This window comes from Lycorma delicatula, chromosome 6 (genome assembly GCF_047948215.1).
Source record: "Lycorma delicatula isolate Av1 chromosome 6, ASM4794821v1, whole genome shotgun sequence".
In the NCBI taxonomy this organism is placed as follows: Eukaryota; Metazoa; Arthropoda; class Insecta; order Hemiptera; family Fulgoridae; genus Lycorma; species Lycorma delicatula.
In genome coordinates, this window is record NC_134460.1 from 86,701,151 (window position 1) to 86,724,996 (window position 23,846).

At 28.0% G+C, this 23,846-nt stretch overlaps 1 protein-coding gene across 1 annotated transcript in view; it reads right to left on the minus strand.

The window, feature by feature from the left end:
* Positions 1–1,207: 1,207 nt before the first annotated feature.
* LOC142325997 (embryonic polarity protein dorsal-like) overlaps positions 1,208–23,846 on the minus strand; it is a 70,934-nt gene continuing 48,295 nt past the window's right edge. Inside the window, exons 10-12 of the mRNA XM_075368044.1 lie at positions 10,176–10,235; positions 6,834–7,015; positions 1,208–2,322 (exon numbers count right to left, since the gene is read on the minus strand). Of these exons, the coding sequence (XP_075224159.1) occupies positions 1,894–2,322; positions 6,834–7,015; positions 10,176–10,235 (671 nt within the window). The 3' untranslated portion in view covers positions 1,208–1,893. The remainder of the gene's footprint in view (positions 2,323–6,833; positions 7,016–10,175; positions 10,236–23,846) is intronic.

Consider the following 23,846-nt stretch of genomic DNA (forward strand, 5'->3'; position numbering starts at 1 on the left):
AAGTTATAAGTAACAACAAGAATCAACAAAATTCCCTGAGTTATAATTTCATTTAAAACTGCCATTTCTTAGAAAACACATAATAATCAGTTTTAAAAAACCCCATACTTTTACAAGCACCAATAAAGAGTATAGTAATGTTTAAAATTATACATACAAAATATGTGTCAAATATAAATTAAAAAATCTTATTCAATAAAATTTTAATTTTGTTTAATTGATAAAAGAAATAATGAAAAGATAAATTATCATCATGTATAAAAATGACTTGTCAGGTGGTCAAAGTTATATCAGAAATCTACCTAAATGTAGGCAACATTAATCACAAAAAAAAAAAATTAATGTTAATTTGTAGAAATTTGGCCACTACCAAAATATTAGAGGTTAATATCAACAACTCCATCCAACATAATAAAATCAATTATTTGCAAAATAATAATTTCTAATAAGTAACAACAAAACTAATAATATAACAATATTGCACTAGGAATGTACTAAAAAAAAAAACAGAACAATATAATACTGAATTATAATGCTATTTAATAATACTAATATAACTAAATTAAAAGTTTTTTTTTCATTCTAATCAAAACCTTTTTGTATACATTTTAAGTAGGCATTTTAAAACAAAATTTCAGAATCATTTAATGCTAATATAAGAAAAAAGATTACTTGCAATAATCATTACTTCTGATTATATTGTTTAATTAATATCCATTAGAATACATGAATGATTATCCCAAAAGCTGATCAACCTTGCCAACAGTGAGATAATTAAGCCTACACACACTTAAAGTACTTTCTTAGGTTTTTTAATTTCTCAGAAAGAAATATGGAGAAATATTTTATACATAAAAATTAAACTATGATGTACGCTTTGAATTAAGAAATACATGATAATAAAATGTGTGGAAGGAATATGTTGAACATATTTAATCAGAAATAAATTAACTTAAAAACTCTTAAATATAAAATGGAAAGAAAAAAGTGCCAAAAGGCCTTGGAAAAGATAGAATGAGTACATTATAATTGTATTATAAGTGAATTGGAACAGATGTAGATAATCTGTAGTGGAAGAGGATAAAAATAAATAAGTAAATATATACTTAACAAGCATAATTTAAAATTTATACATAAATTAGACCCAAAAGTGATAAAAATGAGAAAGCAATGGATTAAAAAAAAAAATATTATAATTAACAAAAAAAAATTAAGAAATTAACTTTTCAGAAAAAATAAAATACTTATAACTTAAACTATTAGCAGTAGTTATTTAAAATAATAAATATATACAACATATAAATAAATTATAATCATGATTTTGTCATTGTAAAAATTCAGTCTTACAGTTAATAATTGCATTGCTAAACAAAAATTTGTTTGCTCTCCTCAAAATAATGAAATTTACTTTCTGTTTTCTATCAAATCTCCTTGACAGGCATTTTTCATTTTGTTATTTTATTTTTGTATAGGATGCAGTCCTTTGATAAAACAAAGGCATCAGCCCATAAAGCCTGAATAAACAAGTACTTGCCTTACTTATAAAGGTACTGGCTCTGATCAAGACAGTTGTTTACCTTCTTACCTATTTTTATCTGTCTAGCCTCTGAAACCACCGTCAGGATTACTTCAGAGGATGATATGCATGAGTGTAAATGAAGTGTAGTCTTGTACAGTCTCAGGTCGACCATTTCTGAGATGTGTGGTTAAGCGAAACCCAACAATCAAAGAACACCAGTATCCATGATCTAGTATTCAGATCTGTATAAAAGTAACAGCCCTTCTTAGGATTTGAACCTTATAACTCTCGACTTCGAAAATCTGCTGATTTGCAAAGACGTGATCATCACTAGACCAACCCGGTGGTACCTTCTTACCTTACTGTAACTGTACTTAACTAATATCATTAAATCTTAAACTGGATGATAAATTCTCAGAAAGAACAGTTTCTGTATCAGGAAGACAGTTCATTATAATATCAAGTTCTTCACTTAGGCTTAACTGTGTAACTGGTTGAAGATCGGTAACAGAATTATCTGTGATCTGTCCCTGTACCCCAATGACACTAGCAGATTGTATATTTAAATCATCACCACTTTGTTGCTGCTGCTGCTGAATTGTATTAAGTATTTGCAATTGAGGAGACATTTGGTCTATTTGTACTGAAGGCACACTTAAGTCATTTAGTGGTTGCAGTATATTTTTTGATGATGTAATAATCTGAACCTGCCTAGGATTCAAGTTGTTAATCAGTTGAATATTCTCAGGAGATGTAAGAGGCTGCTGTAGAACACATGACTGATTATTTAGTGCAGGATTCATCTGTAATTTACAACAAAAATTGAAATTAACTCAGATGCATATCACAATATTCAGTTTTGATTAAAAACAGAATAAAACAATAAGATATAACTTTGAAAATAATATGAAGTAAGTTTATTCTTATAAAAATATAGAAATAATTAAATACTTTTTCATTTATTGATTACAAAAATGAAAACTATAATATAAAACAAAACAAAAGAAGAAAAATATTAAATAAAATCTCCAGTAAAACAAAAGTGAACCTAGACATTTTCAAACAACATAGGAAATGGCTCACAAAATAATGAGATAGGAAATAAGAAGCTTGTTCAAAAGACAAATGGAAAATATATAGGAGAAACTTTAATAACTTAAAGGAGAAATTTTCTAATCCAGCTTTCATTTTAAGGACGAGAAAGGAAAACTGGCAGTGAACGACTACGAGAATTGTGAAATCTTGGCCAAATACTTTTAAAAAAATTGCTAAATTGTGTTAAACCTGAATAGAGACTCACTTTCCAAGACCTCAACATAACTAACTCAGAACTACCTAACAAGCAAGAAATACAAAAAGTCATGAAATTCCTCAAGAAAAACAAAACTGTTGGCCATAAAGTAATCATCGCAGAAATGTGGAGGTAAGTTGGATGAGGTTTTCATACATAAACAGAGCACCTTTTACAATTTGGCAGGAGGAGAATATTGTGTGGAATGGAAACTAGCCTAGATCAATCTACTCTACAAGAAGGGTCACAAAATAGACATCAACAATTATAGAGAGATCTAACTATTACCAGTTTTACATAGACTTTTTCTCGAAAGCCTTGCTAAACAAACAAACTCCAGATTGAGAAGAAATTAGGAGAACACCAAGGAGATCCTGAAATACATTAAAATCCAAAAGAAGCAGAATTTATTATGTTGGTGGACTTCAAAAAAGTATATAACTCTGTAGACAAAGAAACATTGCTATAAAAAATGAAAGAAATGGGAGATAACAAAACAACCAAGCTCATAGAGCTAACACATACCAAAAGTTAATTTCGGAGGTGCTCTCTTTGGAATTAAAAACAGGTTTAAGATAAGACCTTCTGGGAAAAGAATGAAAAATGAATAAAGATAAGGACAAAAACAGTGGAAACAAAGTCAGATATCTGGCCTTTGCAGATGATGTGGTTTGCTAGTAGAAAAAGAGGAAGAAGCAATTTAACAAATAGATAAAAACAGGTTATAAAGAGCAGTTCTACAGATATCCTAAAAAAAATCAGAAATTACCCTAAAAAAACATAACCTAAAAAGAAAATTAGAACATAATATGAAAATCTTAAAGTGATGACTTGTTTCAGATATCTAGAGAGAAACAACAAAATACACCAAGCTGGACAAAGCAGCAATATAAAAGACAAGAAACAAATGACTAAAGATGTTTCCTGACTAAAGATATCTTTTTCTTTTTCCTGTTTAGCCTCCGGTAACTACCGTTTAGATAATTCTTCAGAGGATGAATGAGGATGATATGTATGAGTGTAAATGAAGTGTAGTCTTGTACATTCTCAGTTCGACCATTCCTGAGATGTGTGGTTAATTGAAACCCAACCACCAAAGAACACCGGTATCCACAATCTAGTATTCAAATCCATGTAAAAATAACTGGCTTTACTAGGACTTGAACGCTGTAACTCTCGACTTCCAAATAAGCTGATTTGGTAAGACGCATTAACCACTAGACCAACACGGTGGGTTTGACTAAAGATATCTACAATTCAAAGAAACTCTCCAAACTTAGATATTATACCACATTGGTGAGAGACTAGTGGTACTGTATGGAAGTGAAATGATACACCTTATCAATCTGGAAATATTAAAGAAAACAGAGAGAAGAACTCTGAGAACAATCTTAGGCCAAGTAAACAACAGAAGGGTACAGGTTGAAAATCCAACCAAGAACTGCATAAAGAAATAGAAGATACTGAAAAAATAATAGAGATAGATTCCTGGAATCAAGTGTACAGAATATATGAACAGAGACTAAACAAACAAATATTCATTAAACTCGTTAAACGTCATTAAACTTCATTAAACGTTTTTATGTGATTATTGGAACTATAAAAATACGAGCATTATTTCTTCTTTACGTTCAAGTTAAATGAAATATTGTCTAACTACCTAATTTAGCTTATATTTTCATAACTGACATCACATATCAAAGTAAGAGTGCACAAAATTATTGGATTTCCATGTCAATGCACTGGTTTCAGTTTTTTCTTAAGGAAAAATGCACTGAGTGGATAGCTTTCCCTTCTGACAAAGTTTGAATTAACTTCATGGTTGAAAAAGTAGACAGGTACTACACAAAGCCGGGCTTTATCTACTGTAATTTTTATAATTTATGTAGATAATCTTGAATGTTGTGTTGGCACTGGCATTAGTTTGGGAAAATATGAAGAAATTTAATTACTCAGACTATAACAGTAGGGTTTTGCTGATCAGAGTATGACGCCTGCAAGGCCCTATGGATTACAGAGAACTTATTACTGGAAATGTAAAAAATATAAATACTAAGGTATCAATATTAAAAAAAGTGGGTTTAGTTAATGTAATACACAATGATATTTTTAATATGTTTGGAAGTAATAGTCTATCCTAAATTATTTAAATTATTAATTATAAATTACTAATCATAAATTATTTGAAACAATATAATTTTTTAGCTCCATTTAAAAAAAAAATAAAATGTCACTTTTTATCACATTGGGCTACTGTTCTATGTAGTGTAGTGCACTTTCTAAAAACATTAGTCCATCTGAGTGCATCATTTTTGTCATTTACTACTTTCCTTCCTTTTGCTACCTCAGTCACTTTTTTTAAATGATTGTATACCATTCTTATTATGTCATTGTCAGTATTAATTCCTTCTAAAAAAACAGGAATTTGTTAATTTCTTTTTCGATGAGTTTTTGGAAGCTGGTAATTTTTTGCACTAAAACAGTAAAACACTATCATCATAAACAGTTATCACTCTTTGGTCCCTGAATAAGACCAGTGTCATTTAGTGGTAGAAATGTCAATGCTGTTACAGAGTACTTCCTCATCTGGATGTGATGGAGCATTATCAATTAAAAGTAATACCTTGCATGTTCTTTCATTTAAGAACTTTTTAACTGGTTTTATTTATACCAGTTTTAATTTCATATTTGGTTTCTTTATCAACCAATTTTTAAATTTTATTACAAATATCAGAAAGTTTTTAATGTTAACAGAAAGTTTTTCGCTGTTAATAAGTAACTGTCTAATGCCATATCTTTTTTATTCTACTTGTTTAACCAACCATTGCTGGCAGTGAAAACTTTCCTCTTCCTGAAATTAGATGTTGAAAGTACAGCAGGCTTTTCCTGTAATGCTGATCTAGAAATTGGCAAACTTTTTCATGAATGGAAGAAATCTATACATATAATGTCTCACTTATTTTTTCAAACCCATTTTCCTTTATATATGATCTGAACCTAAAAGCACTTTCTGAAAATTTTGCATTTATCTATGGATTTTAGTTAGTCTAATTTTACAGTTAATGGCAATGAAATGTGTTTTCTTTTTTAACTTATTTAAAATTAAATAACAATACAGACCAAAAAAAAATGTTCAATTTAAATTCACTAAGAGTAAGCAAGTACACTATAAAAACACTCACAAAGGAGAATAAATAACTGAAGTGCATTAAATTGTGTTCAAAAATGGCATACAGTAACCCACTGTAATGGCAAAGAACAATTGAGAGTTACTATTTGTATCACTAAGTGGATGCTATAGTAACAAAATTTCTTAGAAATTCTATTGAGTCAGTGTTCACAAAAGATTTTGATTAACTCATTTCCTGTAAAATATGTTCAGACCCTAAATTAAACTATTTAATAGAGTATTCTATTATAGCCTTGCAATAAAATTCAGTTTTAGTTAGAAATAGACAGTGAAAAGTCTGAAATCAAAATGCAGTATAACAATAAACCTATTAAATGTATTTTATGATACTGAAAAAATAATCTGTTAATAGTATACATTGTAACATATGCTCATCACAACTGCACAATATTCCTGCTTTATGGCCACGGTTACCAACATTGAAGTAACTATGTTTGTTACCGACTTAAAAGAATGCTATAATATTTTTGTAAATATATTCCATCAAATCTTAAAAATATTAAACCTTTTAATTAGGAGAAGAGATTATTCAATTATTAATTCAACAAACTGATGCTCATTCAGCCTTACAAGTGATTTTAGTCTTCACACAAGGCAATACAGCAGTTGCATTGCAACATAAATGGATCATGCAAAAGAAATTACTTAAAATAATTACACAAACATAAAAAAAAAATAAAAATAATGATAATAGACAAAAATTGTTAATAGATCAGTGTGTTAATCTTTAATAGTTAGGTCCAAAACATAATTTAAATTATATTTTGTATTAAAACCATAATTAATATACACAAAACAAGATTAATTTTTAAAATATAAATACACCATGTTACCTGCTGTATAGGTAAGGTTGTGTTGTACATTTCAGGTATATTGATTTGTTTATGTTCAATAGGACTATGCACTGGTGCTGGTGGTGGTGAATAAATAGCTGGGTTGTAACTAGATGTGCCCGCTCCATACACAGCTTTTGATGTCGATGGCAAACTACAGATTGTTGATGGGCTAGCAAAAACTGATGAATAAAAGAGAATGCAGTAATAATTCAATAAAAAAATTTACACACTGAAATTAAATATTGTAAAAGGTTATTACTGAACAACAAATATCAGGAGGAATAATTACTATTAACTTTTTATTACCGACTAATGAACACAAGACTTTTTTTTACTACCTCTAACATATGACATTAACCCAACAACCTAAAATACCAAGAACTATATACAGAGAGCATTAATTTTATATTTCAATATCAAACAAAATTAAGTTTATTATAATCATCCTTATTACTACAATCCCTTATCATTAACAGCATAACTTTCTGAATAACAATAATCACACAAGGGGCAACTGAAATGTAACAGAAGAAGAAAAGGTTGCACAAAGCAACAGGTGCTGCAATCTTGCAGTTATGGAATTGCAAGTTATGAAATGCACAATTGTTATGGAATGAGTACTCTTGCTATGTCAATGCATCTAATAATGTGCAGTGGTTGAATTTTAACAGCAGAAAAAGTGAACATCTAAAAGCAATTTATGATGGATTTATTGAACTATGAGTGTGTGAGCAATAAAATTTTATGCATCAGAAGCTTGAAAAATAAATATCGAGCATGAACCTCGCAGTGGTTGAGCAGTTTCAGTGACTGATGACAAGCACCAAAAGGAGGTTGCTTGAATCAGTTCAAAACAATTGTCAGATCACTATAATTCAACACCACCTAGAAGGTATATTGAAAGAATGAGTAGAACACATTGCTGCACAATTGGGCTTATGTAAAATTTGTTTGTGGTGGGTGCTCTTGTGAAGTTGAAATTTGTTCCTATTCCAAACATGCCACTCATCAAATTTGGTGCCTTGTGATCTTCAATCTTACTTCAATTAAAGTTAAGGCCATGAATCCAGGAAACACCATCAGCATTTTTCACTGATGGAATGTGAAAACTGGTTTACCATAGGGAGAAATAAGTAGCTGTAAATGATGACTACATGGAAAATGAATGTTAAGTTTTTGTAATAAATAGAATGCACTTTTATGAATGTTTGTTTCATTTGACTATCTCTTTTCACTTGCGAGTTATAAGCGACTGTGCATTACATTTTAGCCATGCTTCATATAAGCCATACTGATTTGTCTGTTAACAGTTTTCTGATTAGTATTAGATAGAGGAAATGAAACAACTAATAAGGCGAGTGTATTTTATATTTATAGTAACCATAATGCTAATTCTACACAAATTTCAATAAGTTGAAATCATACGAAAACTAATTACCACAAGTACACTAAAATATATGTAGATTCTTGAAACAGAGAATGATTTGAAAAACTCTGTTTTTTTTTTGTATGTGTCAAAATTAAAAATACAGTATGTTTTTGACACCTGTAATTTCAGTAAAAATTTTATACATACAACTCCTCTGGAGACCTATATTTCATTCAATAAATTCAAGAGTCAGAGAATAATGCAAGACGTAAGCTTGACAAGACATAAGCTTTAGAAATTAAGGAAAAATCTAATCAAAACTATTGTTGTATGCTGCGCAATACAACAGAAAGTACATAAGTAGTCACACTCCCAAACACATTGACACATTAATCTGACATCCTTTGCACATTGCATGCAGTGACTTATTAAATGTTTACAGATTAAAATTGAAATAAATTTTAAATTTCAAAAATGAAAAGTGGTTTGAAATTTACATACAAACATTAATAATATTCATATCTTCATCAATATAAATACATATTCTCCAGTACATAACTTATGTGTACTGGGTTAAGTTAAACAGTTGTTAAACAATTGACCAAAATTGAAGTAGAAAACCAAATACCACAAAAACATAGATTTCAGCAAACATTGATTAGTAACATGTTTTGGTACTGTCATTATGCACAGATATATCATAAAAAAAGCAATTAATATAATCATGTGCAAGACTGCAGAGCAGAAAATTTGACTTTATTGACAAAGCTCAGAATTATCATAATGCATAACACTAATTTTTAAGCAGACCTTGCAATGTACAAGTACATGAACTTTTTCATGATAAAATTTTATGCTGATGACTTTGAAATCATTTGGAAAAAAAGGTGAACTCAGGCATACAACTAAGACAAAATGTACTTGTGATTTAAGCACAACAAAGATTTCATTTATGAATATGAAAAAAAACCATACTAATTTTCAAGTTATATAGCAGAAATTTTGTTATCAAAATTTTTACATAAAAATTAGAGCTTTATGGAGTAAAATCTTTAATTTAAGGGTTAGATAATTCCTTTGTTATAATCTATCTCTTAAGTACTCCATTTCAAAGAAAACTGGCAATTTAGAAGAACCAGTTACAATAAATTTTTAAAAAAATAAGGGAAATATATCTGAAATTATATAAAAGGTTAGTTGTTCTAGTTCTGTACAGAATGAAACATGGGTGCCAATTAAACAACAGGAGGCCAGAATTCAATCCTCTGAAATTATATTTATATGCTACATGAAGGATTAAATAAACAACAAAGATAACAAAAAAAAAGAAGTAATTAAAAATGAATATTTAATAGAATTGCTTAACCATATCCAAGTATAAAACAGAACTATGATGGTATCTTTTATTCATGGAGGCAATTCATCTATTACACAGACATGATCCAGGAAGATTATAAAGTGGATGATACAAACAGGTTACAATAAACATAGTAATGTTTGAAGAAGATAGGAATGAATATGGAATGATAAAACAAACCTATTTTAATACTTCACACTACACAACATTCATAAAAACTGTGCAAGTACAACATGAAAACTCATTTGTAAAATTAGTGTACAAGGGATTAGTGTGATATTTTTTGTTTTGCTAAGGGTACAGTAATACAGAATAATTTTTGTAAAAATGAAAAAAAAAATGATTGTAGCTATTATTATTCCCTACTGAGTAAATAATAATGACTCATTTCATTTAATTATTATGAAATGAATACTGAATGAAATTCCTTTAAATCAAATAATTTTATTTACTACTTCGGCTAAAGATCACTGCTTGAATGATAAGTTGGTTGAAAAAGTGTTTAAAAATACTTTCATGGGTAAAAAAAAAATCAAATAATTTTTTAACTGAAAATGCACAGTACTTTTCTCTTATTAGCTAAACATGATTGTAACAAATAAAATTAACATACCATTTATCTCATATTTAAGTAGCTGAGCATCACCCATCTGCGCAGAATTCTGTTGCATACCTATAAATAAACAATAAATATTTATAAAGCTGTATATAGAAAAATAAATGAATAATTTATTAAGTGAACATGCACAGGAATTATATTTAAGAGTTTTATTGTGTTTTAATATTTTAAAAAAATATTTTTTCTGATGTTTTAATATCATAACAATTTTCAAAAAATTTTCTTTTTCTCATTCAATGGACAAGACATTTTTTTGTCACTGAACTGTGAGTCTTTTAAATGAAAATCAATGTTAATTTTCTTTAAAAAAATTCAGTTAATAACAGGATGGAAAAAGGATTGTGAAGGAAAGTAAACTGCTGCAAATCAACCATCAGTTTGTTATAACTTTTTATTATTTGTCGCTTAATAAAACAGCTGGACAGACAAGCATAAAGTCAATGTTTATTATACAAGTCTAGAAACCAGAGTACAGAAACCCCCTCAACAACTCTTCCAGATAGAATACTGTAACTTTCAGGACGAGAAATATATTCAACATCTTCTTGCAGGGTGCTCTGGGGGTTATAACTCTTAATATTTTAAATGGTAACACCCTTTGTATCATTTTAAAGGTCTCTTTTAAGACAAGAAAAATGGTAAAAATAAAAAAGCTAGTATGATGTCTGTACGTCAATGTATGTTAATTTTTTAAACAATTACAAAAAAGGTAAAAAAACGCTTTGACATTATTACCTGAAACTAAATTTTAAAAATCCAGTTAAAAATTATATAAAAACACCCAGAAAACAAAATATGAAACATAAATATAAAACCTACTAGAATAAAAAACAAAAACAAAATAAAAACGTAAAGTAGAAATTTAAAAACAAGATTAAAACTCAAACTAAAATACTAAAAACAAGAACAACAAAATAAAAAACAAACTAAAACGTTAAACACAAAAATGTACAACTATCTTACAAAAAATGTAGAAAACTTTAGTGTTTGTAAAATACTAATAGCTCAAAAGAAATAAAAATACCCGGTCCAAAACTTCTATATTATTACCCAGGATTTGACAAAAATTCGTAGGCAATTTAAATTTACAATGCAAAATTTACATATGCAATCCACAAGGATGTGGTGCACAGTCAAGCGGCACTTGCAATGTACGCATATTTGTGCATTTTCTGCTAACATCACATACCTGTGAGTAACACATTCACTTGTGTGTTGCGATAGCTCAACTCGGCGATTGGATTGTAGATTTTGGTGATGAGATAGGATGTCTGGAATAAAATTTTTCTAAGGCTTGGAGAGCACTACACGAGTCGCTACAAATTAGCAATCTTAGGGTGACAATCAGCAAGATTAGGTGACAAAACTTTTGTTTTTATTTAATTGGAACAAAAACAATTTTTTATGTTAAAAATAAATTGAATTAAATTAAATTTTATTTTAAGATTTAAATTTTAAATAAATGTTCTAACATTTTTTTAACATAAAAAATGGTTTTTAATTCAGTTTAATTTTCTTTCATATATTTTATTATTTGAACTTAATAAATTTAGTAATTTTCAAAATCCAAACTTTATCCCCCATTCCCATTTTAAGTATGGAATCATAAAAAAATTTATGAATACCATTTTTCTTGACTTAAAGAGACCTTTAAAATGATTTATTGCTCAAAATGTGTAAAACATTACTATTTAAAATATATGAGTTACAAACCCTGGGCTATCCCTAAAGAATGTATAGAGATTCCATTTCTCGTCAAAAGGTAAAGAAGCTGACTGATAAAGTAACAGTGTTTATTTGGAACAGTTTTAAAGTTGTTGAGGGATTTCCATAATTCTGACTCACACTATTGTAATGCAAAACCAAATTCTACTGTTTTCTAACAAATGGCTGAGATCCTACCAGTTCTAATAGTAATTCTTTTTTCCTTCACAACCAATTTTTTAATTGTTAATTAAAATTAAAAAACTTTGAAATAGTGATGTAAAAACACAAGAGCAGAAAAGTTACCTGTTTTTACTGAAACAGCAATTTTTAAAAAACCATCACACCAATACAAACAATCAGAAAAAAACAAACATTTATTCTGAAATATACTACAGACTAATTTTGTTATATAATCTTAATGAAATTATGGATTTTTGAAATTTGACTGGGAAAACAGGGTTTCCCAGATTCCTACAGATTTTTTGTTATAAAACTATAGTCCGTATGATTACGAAATATACTGATTTAGTTAATAGAAATTTACTTTTGTTTTATATATTTACAGAGGTGGATTATTTGATTACTTATGAATAAAACCATCTAGAAATCTAGTGATTTACAATGAGCTATGGTTTTGACATCCTCTAACTCTGTCAAATGCATAGTTAAAGTCATAACTTTAAGGAAATAAACTAGGAGAGCTCGATAACATAAATAAGAACTATCATTTTGTTAGCAATACAACAAATAAGTTTTTATTGTGGTGTTATTATTGTACCTATACGTACTTTAGATCATATGTTAACTAATAAGATTCTGAATGACTAAATAAATTACACAGGTAACCTTTTCATTATTTGTGGACAATTAAAGATGAATAATAATTATAAACTTTTATTATGTATATTTTATTTTAAGATTCAATGACTGGTATGAAAGAAGTAATAAAATCTAACAGAATCTTGGAGGCAAGTTCATTTTCAATATATTTATTACAGCATTTCTTAATAGCCAAAATTAAGAGGAAATTTTTTCTACTCCTTGTTAATCAGAAACGTGTAAGTAAACAAAAAAAAAAGATATCACGCTAATACTGTAAACCATTATAACATAACCATAAAAATATAATAAACACTCTAGTAGCAGTAAAGAGAAGAATGTAAAGGAAAGAAAAGGAAGAATGTACATAAAAATTAAATATTAAACATATAATTTGAATAATTAAATTCACTTCAATTTAATTTAATTAAAAAACAGAATCTTTTTGTTTTATAAAAAAAACACTATATATTGTTTAATTCTATCAATAAATGTAATTACACAAAATTTACTGTAATCACAAATATAAAAATCAAACACTTAAGCTAAAATGTTCTAGTAACACCATGCATGTGAATAAATAAAAAATCTAAACAAATCTTTTCTGTAAGAGAAAAATTAATAAAAATATTAGCAGATAAAGACACGTTAGGATTAAATAAGTACTAAAAAAAAACCAATACATATAAAAAACAAAAAACTATACGAAAATAATTTTCCATATTAAATATTTAATAAAAAGTTATTTTGTTTAAACATACTAATGATTAACACAACATCTAAATACAAAGCATCAGAAATATATATTCTAACTTTTAAACAACAGGTGCAAAAAATTACATAAGTAGCTGTTAACAAATAAAAAAAAAATAAAAAAAACCACCACCATACAAATCACATACCTTTTTGTTACAATTACTGTAGTATGAAAGAAATCACTTCTTCAAATCAGAATGTTTTCGGTTAAAATTATAACATTTTCTCATTTGTTTAAGTTACTGATCACAATTCACACAGTATTTCATTATAACCTAAACTTGAGGAATTTAAATTGCAGGAAGGGAAGAGCAACAGCACGAGTATTAGAAAACACACAGAAAAAACTAAAGAAGTTGATAACATCCAGTGAATGTTAAAGTTTCAGTGGTATAACCATTGCATAAAACTAGTATAAGTATTTACGCTGTCAATGCTAATTCATTTATGTTAACATAAATATGTAACCATATTTATATTACATATAACCATATACAATACTGTAAAAAGTCTGTCCATTACAAAGTCTTGAAAAAACTGATTGTCATATACTGTTAATCATTAAGACTCAACAACATCCTTGAGAACAATGACTAAAGTTCTCAACTATTCATTGTATAAGGTCTACCTTACTATTCAAAATTTCTAAAAACAAAAAAAAACCATGATTCTGTAACGGTACTTCTTCGATTTAGTTTGAAATATGGAAATATTCTTAAGGAAATAAATCTCTTTTGGATTGCAGTATTATTGATCCTGTAAAAATAGAATTTAAATTTTCTTGCAAAATAATTTCTATAAGTATCTGCCTTTCATTGACTTGTCTTATTTCACATCACTCTCTGCACAATGAAGTAGAGTAAATATCATGTAATCGAGCTTCTTAGAAATTTCCACATAATGCTTATCACCTGAAATGTCACTTGGAGAATTTTTCCACAGTGAAAAATGAAGAAAATCATTTTATTAAAACTATGGATGCAATCACCCAAACCATATCTATATGATTAATGCCAATTCTATGGATTTGGGGATGACATGGAAGGAGTTGAATCTACTTGATTGTGGTTTCAGCCAAATATCAGATTATTAATTTATTTAATTTTATTAAAATTTCTACAGCAAAAATTTAATTGCTTTGATATGCAATAAATCATTGCTGCTACCAATAGTGGTAGTTGTGGACTCATGTATTTTTATAGGCATCCTTCACCAAATCCAGTATCGCAATTGTTGTTCACTTCTCCAATTTTTGAAATTCATCTAACTCATCTCTCATTTCATAATAGGTTCTCAGCAATAAACTTCTAACTCATAAATGTTGTTTTGAATTACGTATCTTTGATATTGAACCTACTGTTTTATCATTCAGGATTTTTGTAATATTTTGAAGAACACATTTACATTTTCTGTTACAGAACTTTGCAAAGTACACATGTTCAACAAAATTATTAGCAATAATAAAGAAAATTCACATAAAAATGATTATTATCCCAGAACCATATCTATAGTAGTTTTATGAGAAACCTCAGGTGAAAACCAATAAATTAGGGTAAAAACCCTTTTTTATGTTTGATGTACAATAACTTTATTAATATACGAGTAATAAACAAATAAAACCTTTAAACAAAACTTGTAGAGAATATAATTCTGAACAAAATAGTGTAAGATAAGTTGAGTAAAACAAAAAAAAAATTTGAATTTTATTTACAAAAACAGTACATGAGATCCAAGTGCATTATACCAGTTGTGTATAAAATACCATGTGTTAAAAAATGAGCCTGCCATTTTCAACACATTTCTTGGCATGCTTCTGTTGCTCTTTCTAGTTCTTCAGGGCTGTCCTTGTTTAGCTGCAACTATAATTTTAACAATTAATCCCCCACGAGAATGTATTTTTGTTTTGTATACAATATTTTTCATCCATCCCCAGATGCAAAAATCTAAAGGTGTTAGGTCAATCAATTGTGATGGCCGGGAATGTGAACTGCCATGAAAGATTCATTTCTCAGGAAAATAATGATTTAAATGAGTGGAAACGGCACAAGAGAAGTGGGGAGGCGCGCCATTGTCCTGGAAGAATACTTTGCATCTCAGCGCTAGAGGAGCATCTTCAAGCAGCTGCAGCAATTCTAACTGAAGTAAAAGCAAGTAGATCTCAGCATTTAAGTAGCGAGGTAATATGAACAGTCCAAACAGCTGACTGTGAAGAAGGCCGCACCATGCATTAATGCTAATTTGGTGCTGAAAATTGCCTCCCACCAATTCATGAGGATTTACTTCTGCCTATGTGTACTGGTTATGTTAAGTTGTTGACATGATCTTGAGTGAATTTGTTTCATCATTAACAAAACATACTTATACAGTTGTCCAATTTGTATTTACCAATTGCTATCTCCAGGGTGTAGATGATGAACTGGCTGCTTATAATAAGGAAAAAACTTGTTCTGTTTAAGTGTCTACTGAAGCATCGAATGTGAAACTCTGATACGCTTAGAAAAGTCATGTACTGATGTCTGAGCTGCATCGATAATAATTTCATCAGTAACAGTGTTGTGTTGGGACAGATCGTTCATAGCTGGTACAAATACTAGGTAGTGAACTTGTTTCCTAAAGATTGCAAAAAATCAGAAATGCATTATTGATGTGATGATTGCATTGTTGATCAGCTGCTGTTGTTATTTTATTGCCAGCTTTCAAATAATTTATTATTTGTCATTAATAATAACAAAAATTATTATCTAAGTAATTTTTATTTATTTTACAATTGTGTAATTTTCATTTTTTTTTAATTTTTTAACAGTAAATTTTGTTTTTAACATTTTTCACTTCACCAAAAATGAACTTGGTTTCTCTTTATATTAAATTAGTAATTTTCTAGCAAATGTAGTAATGTACAGTTTCTAAATAAAATTAGAATTTTTCTAACTTTTCTTTGTTTTATTCAACTTATCTTACATGATTTTGTTCAGAATTAAATTCTCTATGTTTACCATTTAATTTACCCATTTAACAATGTTATTGTACATCAAACATAAAAAAAGGTCTTTTTACCCAATTTATTGGTTTTCACACCTAATTCCTCAAAAACTACTGCATATACGGTTCTGGGAACATTTTATTCAACTTTACAGATTAAAAACCATAAGAAATCACTAATTCTGCCCCTTAATTAATATACTAAAAATTTCAGTACAACCTCAGTTCACCGGGGGTAGCTGAAATCCGAGCAAAATCTTTCACTAGCTACAACTCGCAAACAAAATATTTTAGGAAATATGTTTATATGAACTTTTTCATGAGTAAAATAGGTTTTAAAAGTTCTGGTATTATGAACTTCGTGATACACCCTATAAACATAGTCTGAAATAATTTATACAACTTAATACCACAAACCCTTCTTATCAAAAGCTATTGAATATAGTTATTAAGTGCGTATCATATAGTAGATAACCGATTTAATCACTGTGTGTAACTATACACTGGTTTTGTTAAAAAGGCTATTTATTTATTTCCAAATTAAGAAGATTATGCACCATCTTCTTCAATTTTATTTTTATTAACGCTTTAGTTCAACTTTTATTTTATAGTTTGTTATTTTTAGTGAATAATTTATCCCTTAAAATTTAGTATCCATGGACTCTAATTTAAATTTACATGAGTAAATTTTGTGCGAGTCCATGGATACTAAATTATCTTAAATTACTTCAGCCAAAATGTAAGACATTATAAGGTAAAAATGGACCATATCAAAAATTAAATAAAACGTATAGTATAGTTTAATATAAAATAATTTATTTCTATTACAAAGAAATTAAAATTATTTATATTTTTAATTAATATTTTAAATGCAATATTAAAAAAATCCAAATGTACGAAATTAGCTTGTTAATTAAAAAAAAAACATTAATTTTTGGAATCTGCTATTTAATCTAAGGTGCACTTGATAAATGGTATTTTTGTAAAATATAAGTCTTCTTATTTTAATTGACACTTAATTTACACCTACTTAGTACTGAAAAAAGTCAGCCATACCTGCTTTCTCACAGAGTAAGAAGTTTACAGTTTAGAACATTATTGAAACAAATATTTTTCATATAAAATTTAACAGAAATATAACAATCAAAATACAATATGATTAAAATAGTCTTCATATTACACTACAATAAATTACAGTAACTGGCTGATTGGTCAATCACTTAGTCTCAATGTACAACTAAATGGACATTATTTCTATTATGTCTTATACTACCACTGTTCTATTTAGTTTAATAAAAAATAAACCAAATTTTTTATTTTTAAAACTTCATAAATATATAGGAGTGTTCATTACAATTGCAATAATGCTCTTAAACTTTACGACAGTTTATATTGCTTGCATAATTGCTGTACACTGGAAAAAAATTTGCAAAAGGCAAAAAACAAAACAAGTTTACAAGTGGGACAAGCATCTTTAAGCATCATGTTAGTATTGATTATGATATTCATGAAGTGTGTCCATCTACTTCTACAATGACAAAACCATTAATATGCTTGATGCAAAAGAAGGATGTCCACCACAAAAATTATGTCAAAAACTGAACATATCGGTGGAAAGTTGCTGCAGTGTTCTGCTCAGTAATCTGAAAGTGCATTATGTTTTTCATGTACTGTTCTAAAAATATTGTGAGTATATTGATTCATGGTGGTCAAGAATCTTGCATGACAATGTGACATCTCTAGAGAGAGCATTTCTTGACTCACAAGTTTCCTTGTTCGAAATTGAATTTGAAATGAAATATATAAGCACAGTAATGGTATAACTGTCAATCTGATTGAAAAATGGAAGGCAAGTACGAAGAGTAGGTTCCAGGAATGATTTTAAGAACTTTATGAAAATAGTTAAAAACAAGTATTTGTTTGAAGTACATTATTTTGTAGGGATGTAGTTCTTTTAATGACCACTTTTTTCTAAAACAAACGTATTCCATGAACTTTCTGAAGTTACCTCATATATAAATTAGGAATAATAAACATAAATAATCAGTAACTACATCACTAAAAACAAAGAAAGGAATAAGTCTAACAAAAAACTAAAACAAATTTAATAAAGTTAAGATTTATCAAATAAGAATAGTACATTACTAAAAACATGATAATGTTTGTCTATGTTCTATTAGAAAAACAGCTAGCCTCCATGTGAAAAGCCCAACTTCCATGTCTATGTCAAACTACAAGTAGATGTGGAAGGAACAGATGATCTACTCATTCATTGGTCACTGTCAGCAAGCAACCTTATGAAATTTATCTATTTATTTAGTTCAAAGCAGACAATAATTATGGTTCATCATGGAAAGTCTGAACTTATGCAACAAGACTAGTTATTGACAGGAACTCTGAACTATTAGTAATTAACAGGAAATGTGTCAAATTAACATCAAATTCAGTAATCTACATAATGAAAATTTTTAGAAAATTAATAAAGTTGATAGAAATACATATAACCGTGAAAATGATACAAATAAGTGTATAATTTCACATTTTAATACAATACAAAATTACTTCACATCTATATAAAAAAATGTTGCAACAATTCACAAGAATTGTATTTAAGAAGTAATTTCTCTCATGGGAGTTGGCGTAGATACAGGAGATAATGGTTGACTATTTTTCTGAGCTCATTAGTTTAACATCAATAAGCTAATTTTAAATACTGCTTAACAGTATAGTCTTTCATTTGACTGTTACTGATGAAAAACGTTGGATTCTTGTATAACATTTCTTTATATATGCAACAGCCACAAAAGATAAACCAAGAAAGTTTTAAAACATTTTTCTAAATATGTAGTGCTGGACTCCGTAATCAGGACTGATCTGACATCTTGATGAAAAGTTAACTGCAAAGCAATAACCATCATTGCACAAGTCTAATATAAAATTCATTAGAAATTATGTTGTTCTAATTAAAACAAATGATGGGATGGTATTGTATTGTATGCAGCTGGGTTTCAGTCAACAAACAAGCAAGATCTATTTCCAAGCAACTTCCATGTATTCTAAACATGAAACTAGTTTTCAAGAGGTAAAAGTTACAAATTAAGAGATTACATGAATTGGCAGCACAATAATATGTCAAAGATATTGTGAAACTTAGCTCTGAAATAAGTTCTTATTTTTTAATGAAAATTGAGTTTTATAAATTTTTTCTTGGAATAATGCTATATTAAAAAGCTGAAATTACATTTTGCGTTAAAATTGTCCTAAAAGAAAAAAAAAAAAATTAGTACAATAGTCCACTAATAACCAACTCCCATTCGATTATTTTAACCAAATGATTATGAACTAACATAAATAAAATATTCAAGTAACTGTGGTAATGACAATAATTTAAGGTAAATTCACATTTTGTTAAAATTTATTTACACAATTTGTGATAATTCCAATAATTTGAGATTTAATGACGCATGAATGCAATTTCACATAATTGTGTATCCCGGAAATAATAATTATATTCTTAATTTATGGAACAAAGTTAAACAAAAACCAAATAAATCAAATGCTGATAAGAAAAACATCCTTAAAATAACAACAAATAGCATGAATATAACACAAAAATCAGATATATTACTTGAATAATATATCTATCAAAACTATAACAATAAAAAAAGAGTAACAACAATAACAAAGAGAATGCAGATAATATAGGAACTCATTACAAACAATGAAAGCACCATAGGATTATATATTATTAAATAACAAAAACCACCACTAGAAGTTACACTGTAATAATTATAAAATAATCAAATTAATAGATTAAAACTATTAAAATTCTAGATTTTAGTAAAACAATGTGCACATCAACAATTTCACTTAAATTAACTTATTTAAAATCAATTACAAATTAAATAAATAAAAATGATTAAAATTATATGTATTGACAAAGTTTTTATAAAGAGAAGTTTCCAAAATATTGGAACACAAATTAAATATAGAGTATTTATGAAAAAGAGTTTAAAAAATTTGATTAGATGCAGGATTCTGTTCTTTAAAATTTATGCCTACAATTAACCCTTTCATACGACCTTGAATGAAAGTTAAAACTGATTAAATATAATATAAATGTATATTTATATTTTAATCCAAGCCTCCTGCACTTGTAGAATTCCTTGTCTTACCTCAACTATATGAATGCTGAGGCAGAAAATGGATGATATTATTTCCCCTCAATGGTTTTTCATTTCTTTATAGTAACTGTGTCTGTGCTGCACTAGAAATTTCATTTCTGAAAAGATTTATGGAAGAAGAGGAGACCAATTGTGTGGTTACAAAACTTAGATATTATACTTCTTGATATTAGGACTAAGTGAAATCTTATATTTTTAATTTGTAAAATAGAGTTTAAATCTGATGAGTTGTTATAAACCTTGTGTACTTTCCTTCTAATATTACCATATAAATTGACAATATAGTGATTCATCATACTTCAAATATTTTGTGCAAACCTCACTCATGTGAAATTAATTTCTTATAATTTAATATTTCCAGCTGATCTTTGTGGCAGAGTGGTAGTGGCCTCTGGCTCTCACCTGATCAGGCAGGCATTTATTATAAAAAATTCATTTATTATCATCAGCAGCTATTACAGGATGCCAGTCAGAATAAAGAAATTAATTACTGTTGGGGTAAATCTTTTTCAAGTCGATTACAGACATTCAATACACACCTATTCATTGTTAAAAGGGAATAGACTGTCACAAAAATATTCTATTTTCATAACAACACAGTTTGACAAAGGTGCTTAAAATGGTATGTAAAAACACCATTCAACAAAAACTTTGTAGGAAAACTAATCCTTTCAGAAGTAGTAGATTGATGTAAATTAAATTATACCTCTACTTTGCATTCTTATTAGTGAAAACAAACAGAAATTTTCAAAATCAAGAAAAAAATTGGTGGATTTCCGAAAACAATAGAATCTTTCAGATTCATTATGTAAAACCCGAAAAATTAGCAACTACGACAAAATATATTACATCTGTAAGTCCTTTTATAATTCTTTTTTAAACTTTTTTTTTTTATTAAGTATTTTGATAAATTTAATGAGTATACATCACACTGATTTAATATATTTCAACATGATCTGTCCAATAAGACAGGTAAATTAAGCCTACAAAGAAATAAGTAATAAACTTACAAAAGCTACTAGTGATTAATAATAAAATATCTTAGTTATAATACAAAACAAAAACAAACTAAAATCTAAATAATAAAAGTAACAAACTAAAATCTAAATAATAAAAACAAATAAATGAAACTGTACAATGTTTCAGATAAAGTTATCAAAATAAATTACTAGAAAATGAAAGAAGCAGTACATGAAAGTAAAGCTGAGAAATACTTTAAATACTTAAAACTGAGCTGAATAACAAAAAATATTATGTAGTTCCAACCAACCCTTAATCGAACAACCTGATTTAATTGATAGCACAGTGCACAAGTGTTAGTAATATTTTAATGAATAACTACAACTGGGCAAGTTAAATTCTTTTATTGAAAAAATTAAAAAATTGTGTATTAGTATATTTTGTATAGTATTGGGTATTGTATTACAGTAACAAATGATGAAATTCCAACTTTAAAAAATAGCAAACATTAAAAAAATGTTGTCAGATAATTGCAACAATGACATGGATGAAATATAAAATCCAGATAATAAAGAAATTGAAAATAGATGAACTGGGATGGCACCATGACTTCCAAATACGAATAATTTGAAAAAAATGGCAGTGATGGGCTATTAGAATGTAAGGGAATAAAAAGAAACAGAAATAAAAACAAAAAAAAAGCATAGGTACAGATACATAAGAAGGATGTAGAGGTGAAAAAACATTTTTACATATGAAGTGTTTACTTTGAACAGCAGTTAAGTAGAACTCACTATGCTCCCAAAACTTGAAAATTTACAAGACTATGTAGCACATTAAAATATTTTAGAAATTCACAAACTTTCATAAACAAAAATAAATTTACGAAAAATTAGTATGAATAATTTGCCATTATTGTATAGATTTTTTATGTCAAAATGGGACAATTACAAAAATGGTTTAAACATTAACTGAAGTGTTTTGTTGCAATACCTTAATAATAAACAATAGTGTAAGTAAAATTATTCTTTTGTTAATAGGGAACAAAAGAATATTTTATAAAATATTTACAGAATATTTTATCTAATGTAATTTAATGAAATGACACAAGTTAAATGTATGTATGTACTTATTGTGTCAAATGCACTCTAATATAAAGCAAGGTATTAACAAAGACAATTAACAAGGTCTACACAAGAAGGAGGTTAACAAGGAGTATTCTTCAAGAATCCATACATAGTGATTTTGGGTCTGTATAAATTAGTTTGTCATTTTTTTATTTGGGTTGGAAGCCTAGCTTTACAGGTAAGACATTTCAGCTATAAAGAAGACTGCACAACCACAAGACAGGCAGCCCTCCTCCCATCATATATCAAGAATCTACAGGTTCTCAGAACTGGCATCCTCAACATGGAAAATATAGTGGAATCAAAGCTGCATCCACATGGGGGAAAGGGATTAATCATAAGGAAAAGGTGGATGGCGAGAAACTGCAATATAGACCATCAGAGATTACCCAACGGGTTAATCTAGCGGTGAACACGCCTTCCCAAATCAACTGATATGGAAGTCTAGAGTTCCAGCATTCAAGTCCTAATAAAGGCAGTTACTTTTATACGGATTTGAATATTAAATCATGGATACTGGTTTCTTTGATGGTTGGGTTTCAATTGAATCACACATATTAGGTATGGTCAAACTGAGACTGTACAAGAGTACACTGTACAATCCCATATCATTTTAAATTATAAAAAAATAAATTATCATTAAACAGAATAATTAATTCATTCAATTAATTATTGAATGATATTTATAATTGAATATAAATTCAATTAATTTATATTAATTTTTCTACATTAAAAACAAAACAAGGCAGCCAATTTAAAAATAAATGAAACATAACTCTTTTATTGTAATGTTTCACTGGAAGGAGTATCTGCATCCAGTATACTGCATTTTTTTAAAGTATCACAACTAATCTGAATACCGTTATATGTAATTATTGCCTCCAGTGGTCGCATATAGCTGCTACCAAAATGATACTTATCTTATTTTGAACAATAAACACTTTTAATCAGAATAAAACTGAACTCAAAATACAAATCTTTAAATAATTGTATTAAACATCTTTTGGTCATCAATTGAAAAAGAATTCATATTCTACAATATTAAAATTAAAAACAAGCATTATAAATTATTTGATATATAAGTAAAAATTAGACACTATACAAAACTCACTTTATATTCTAATTGAATGTTT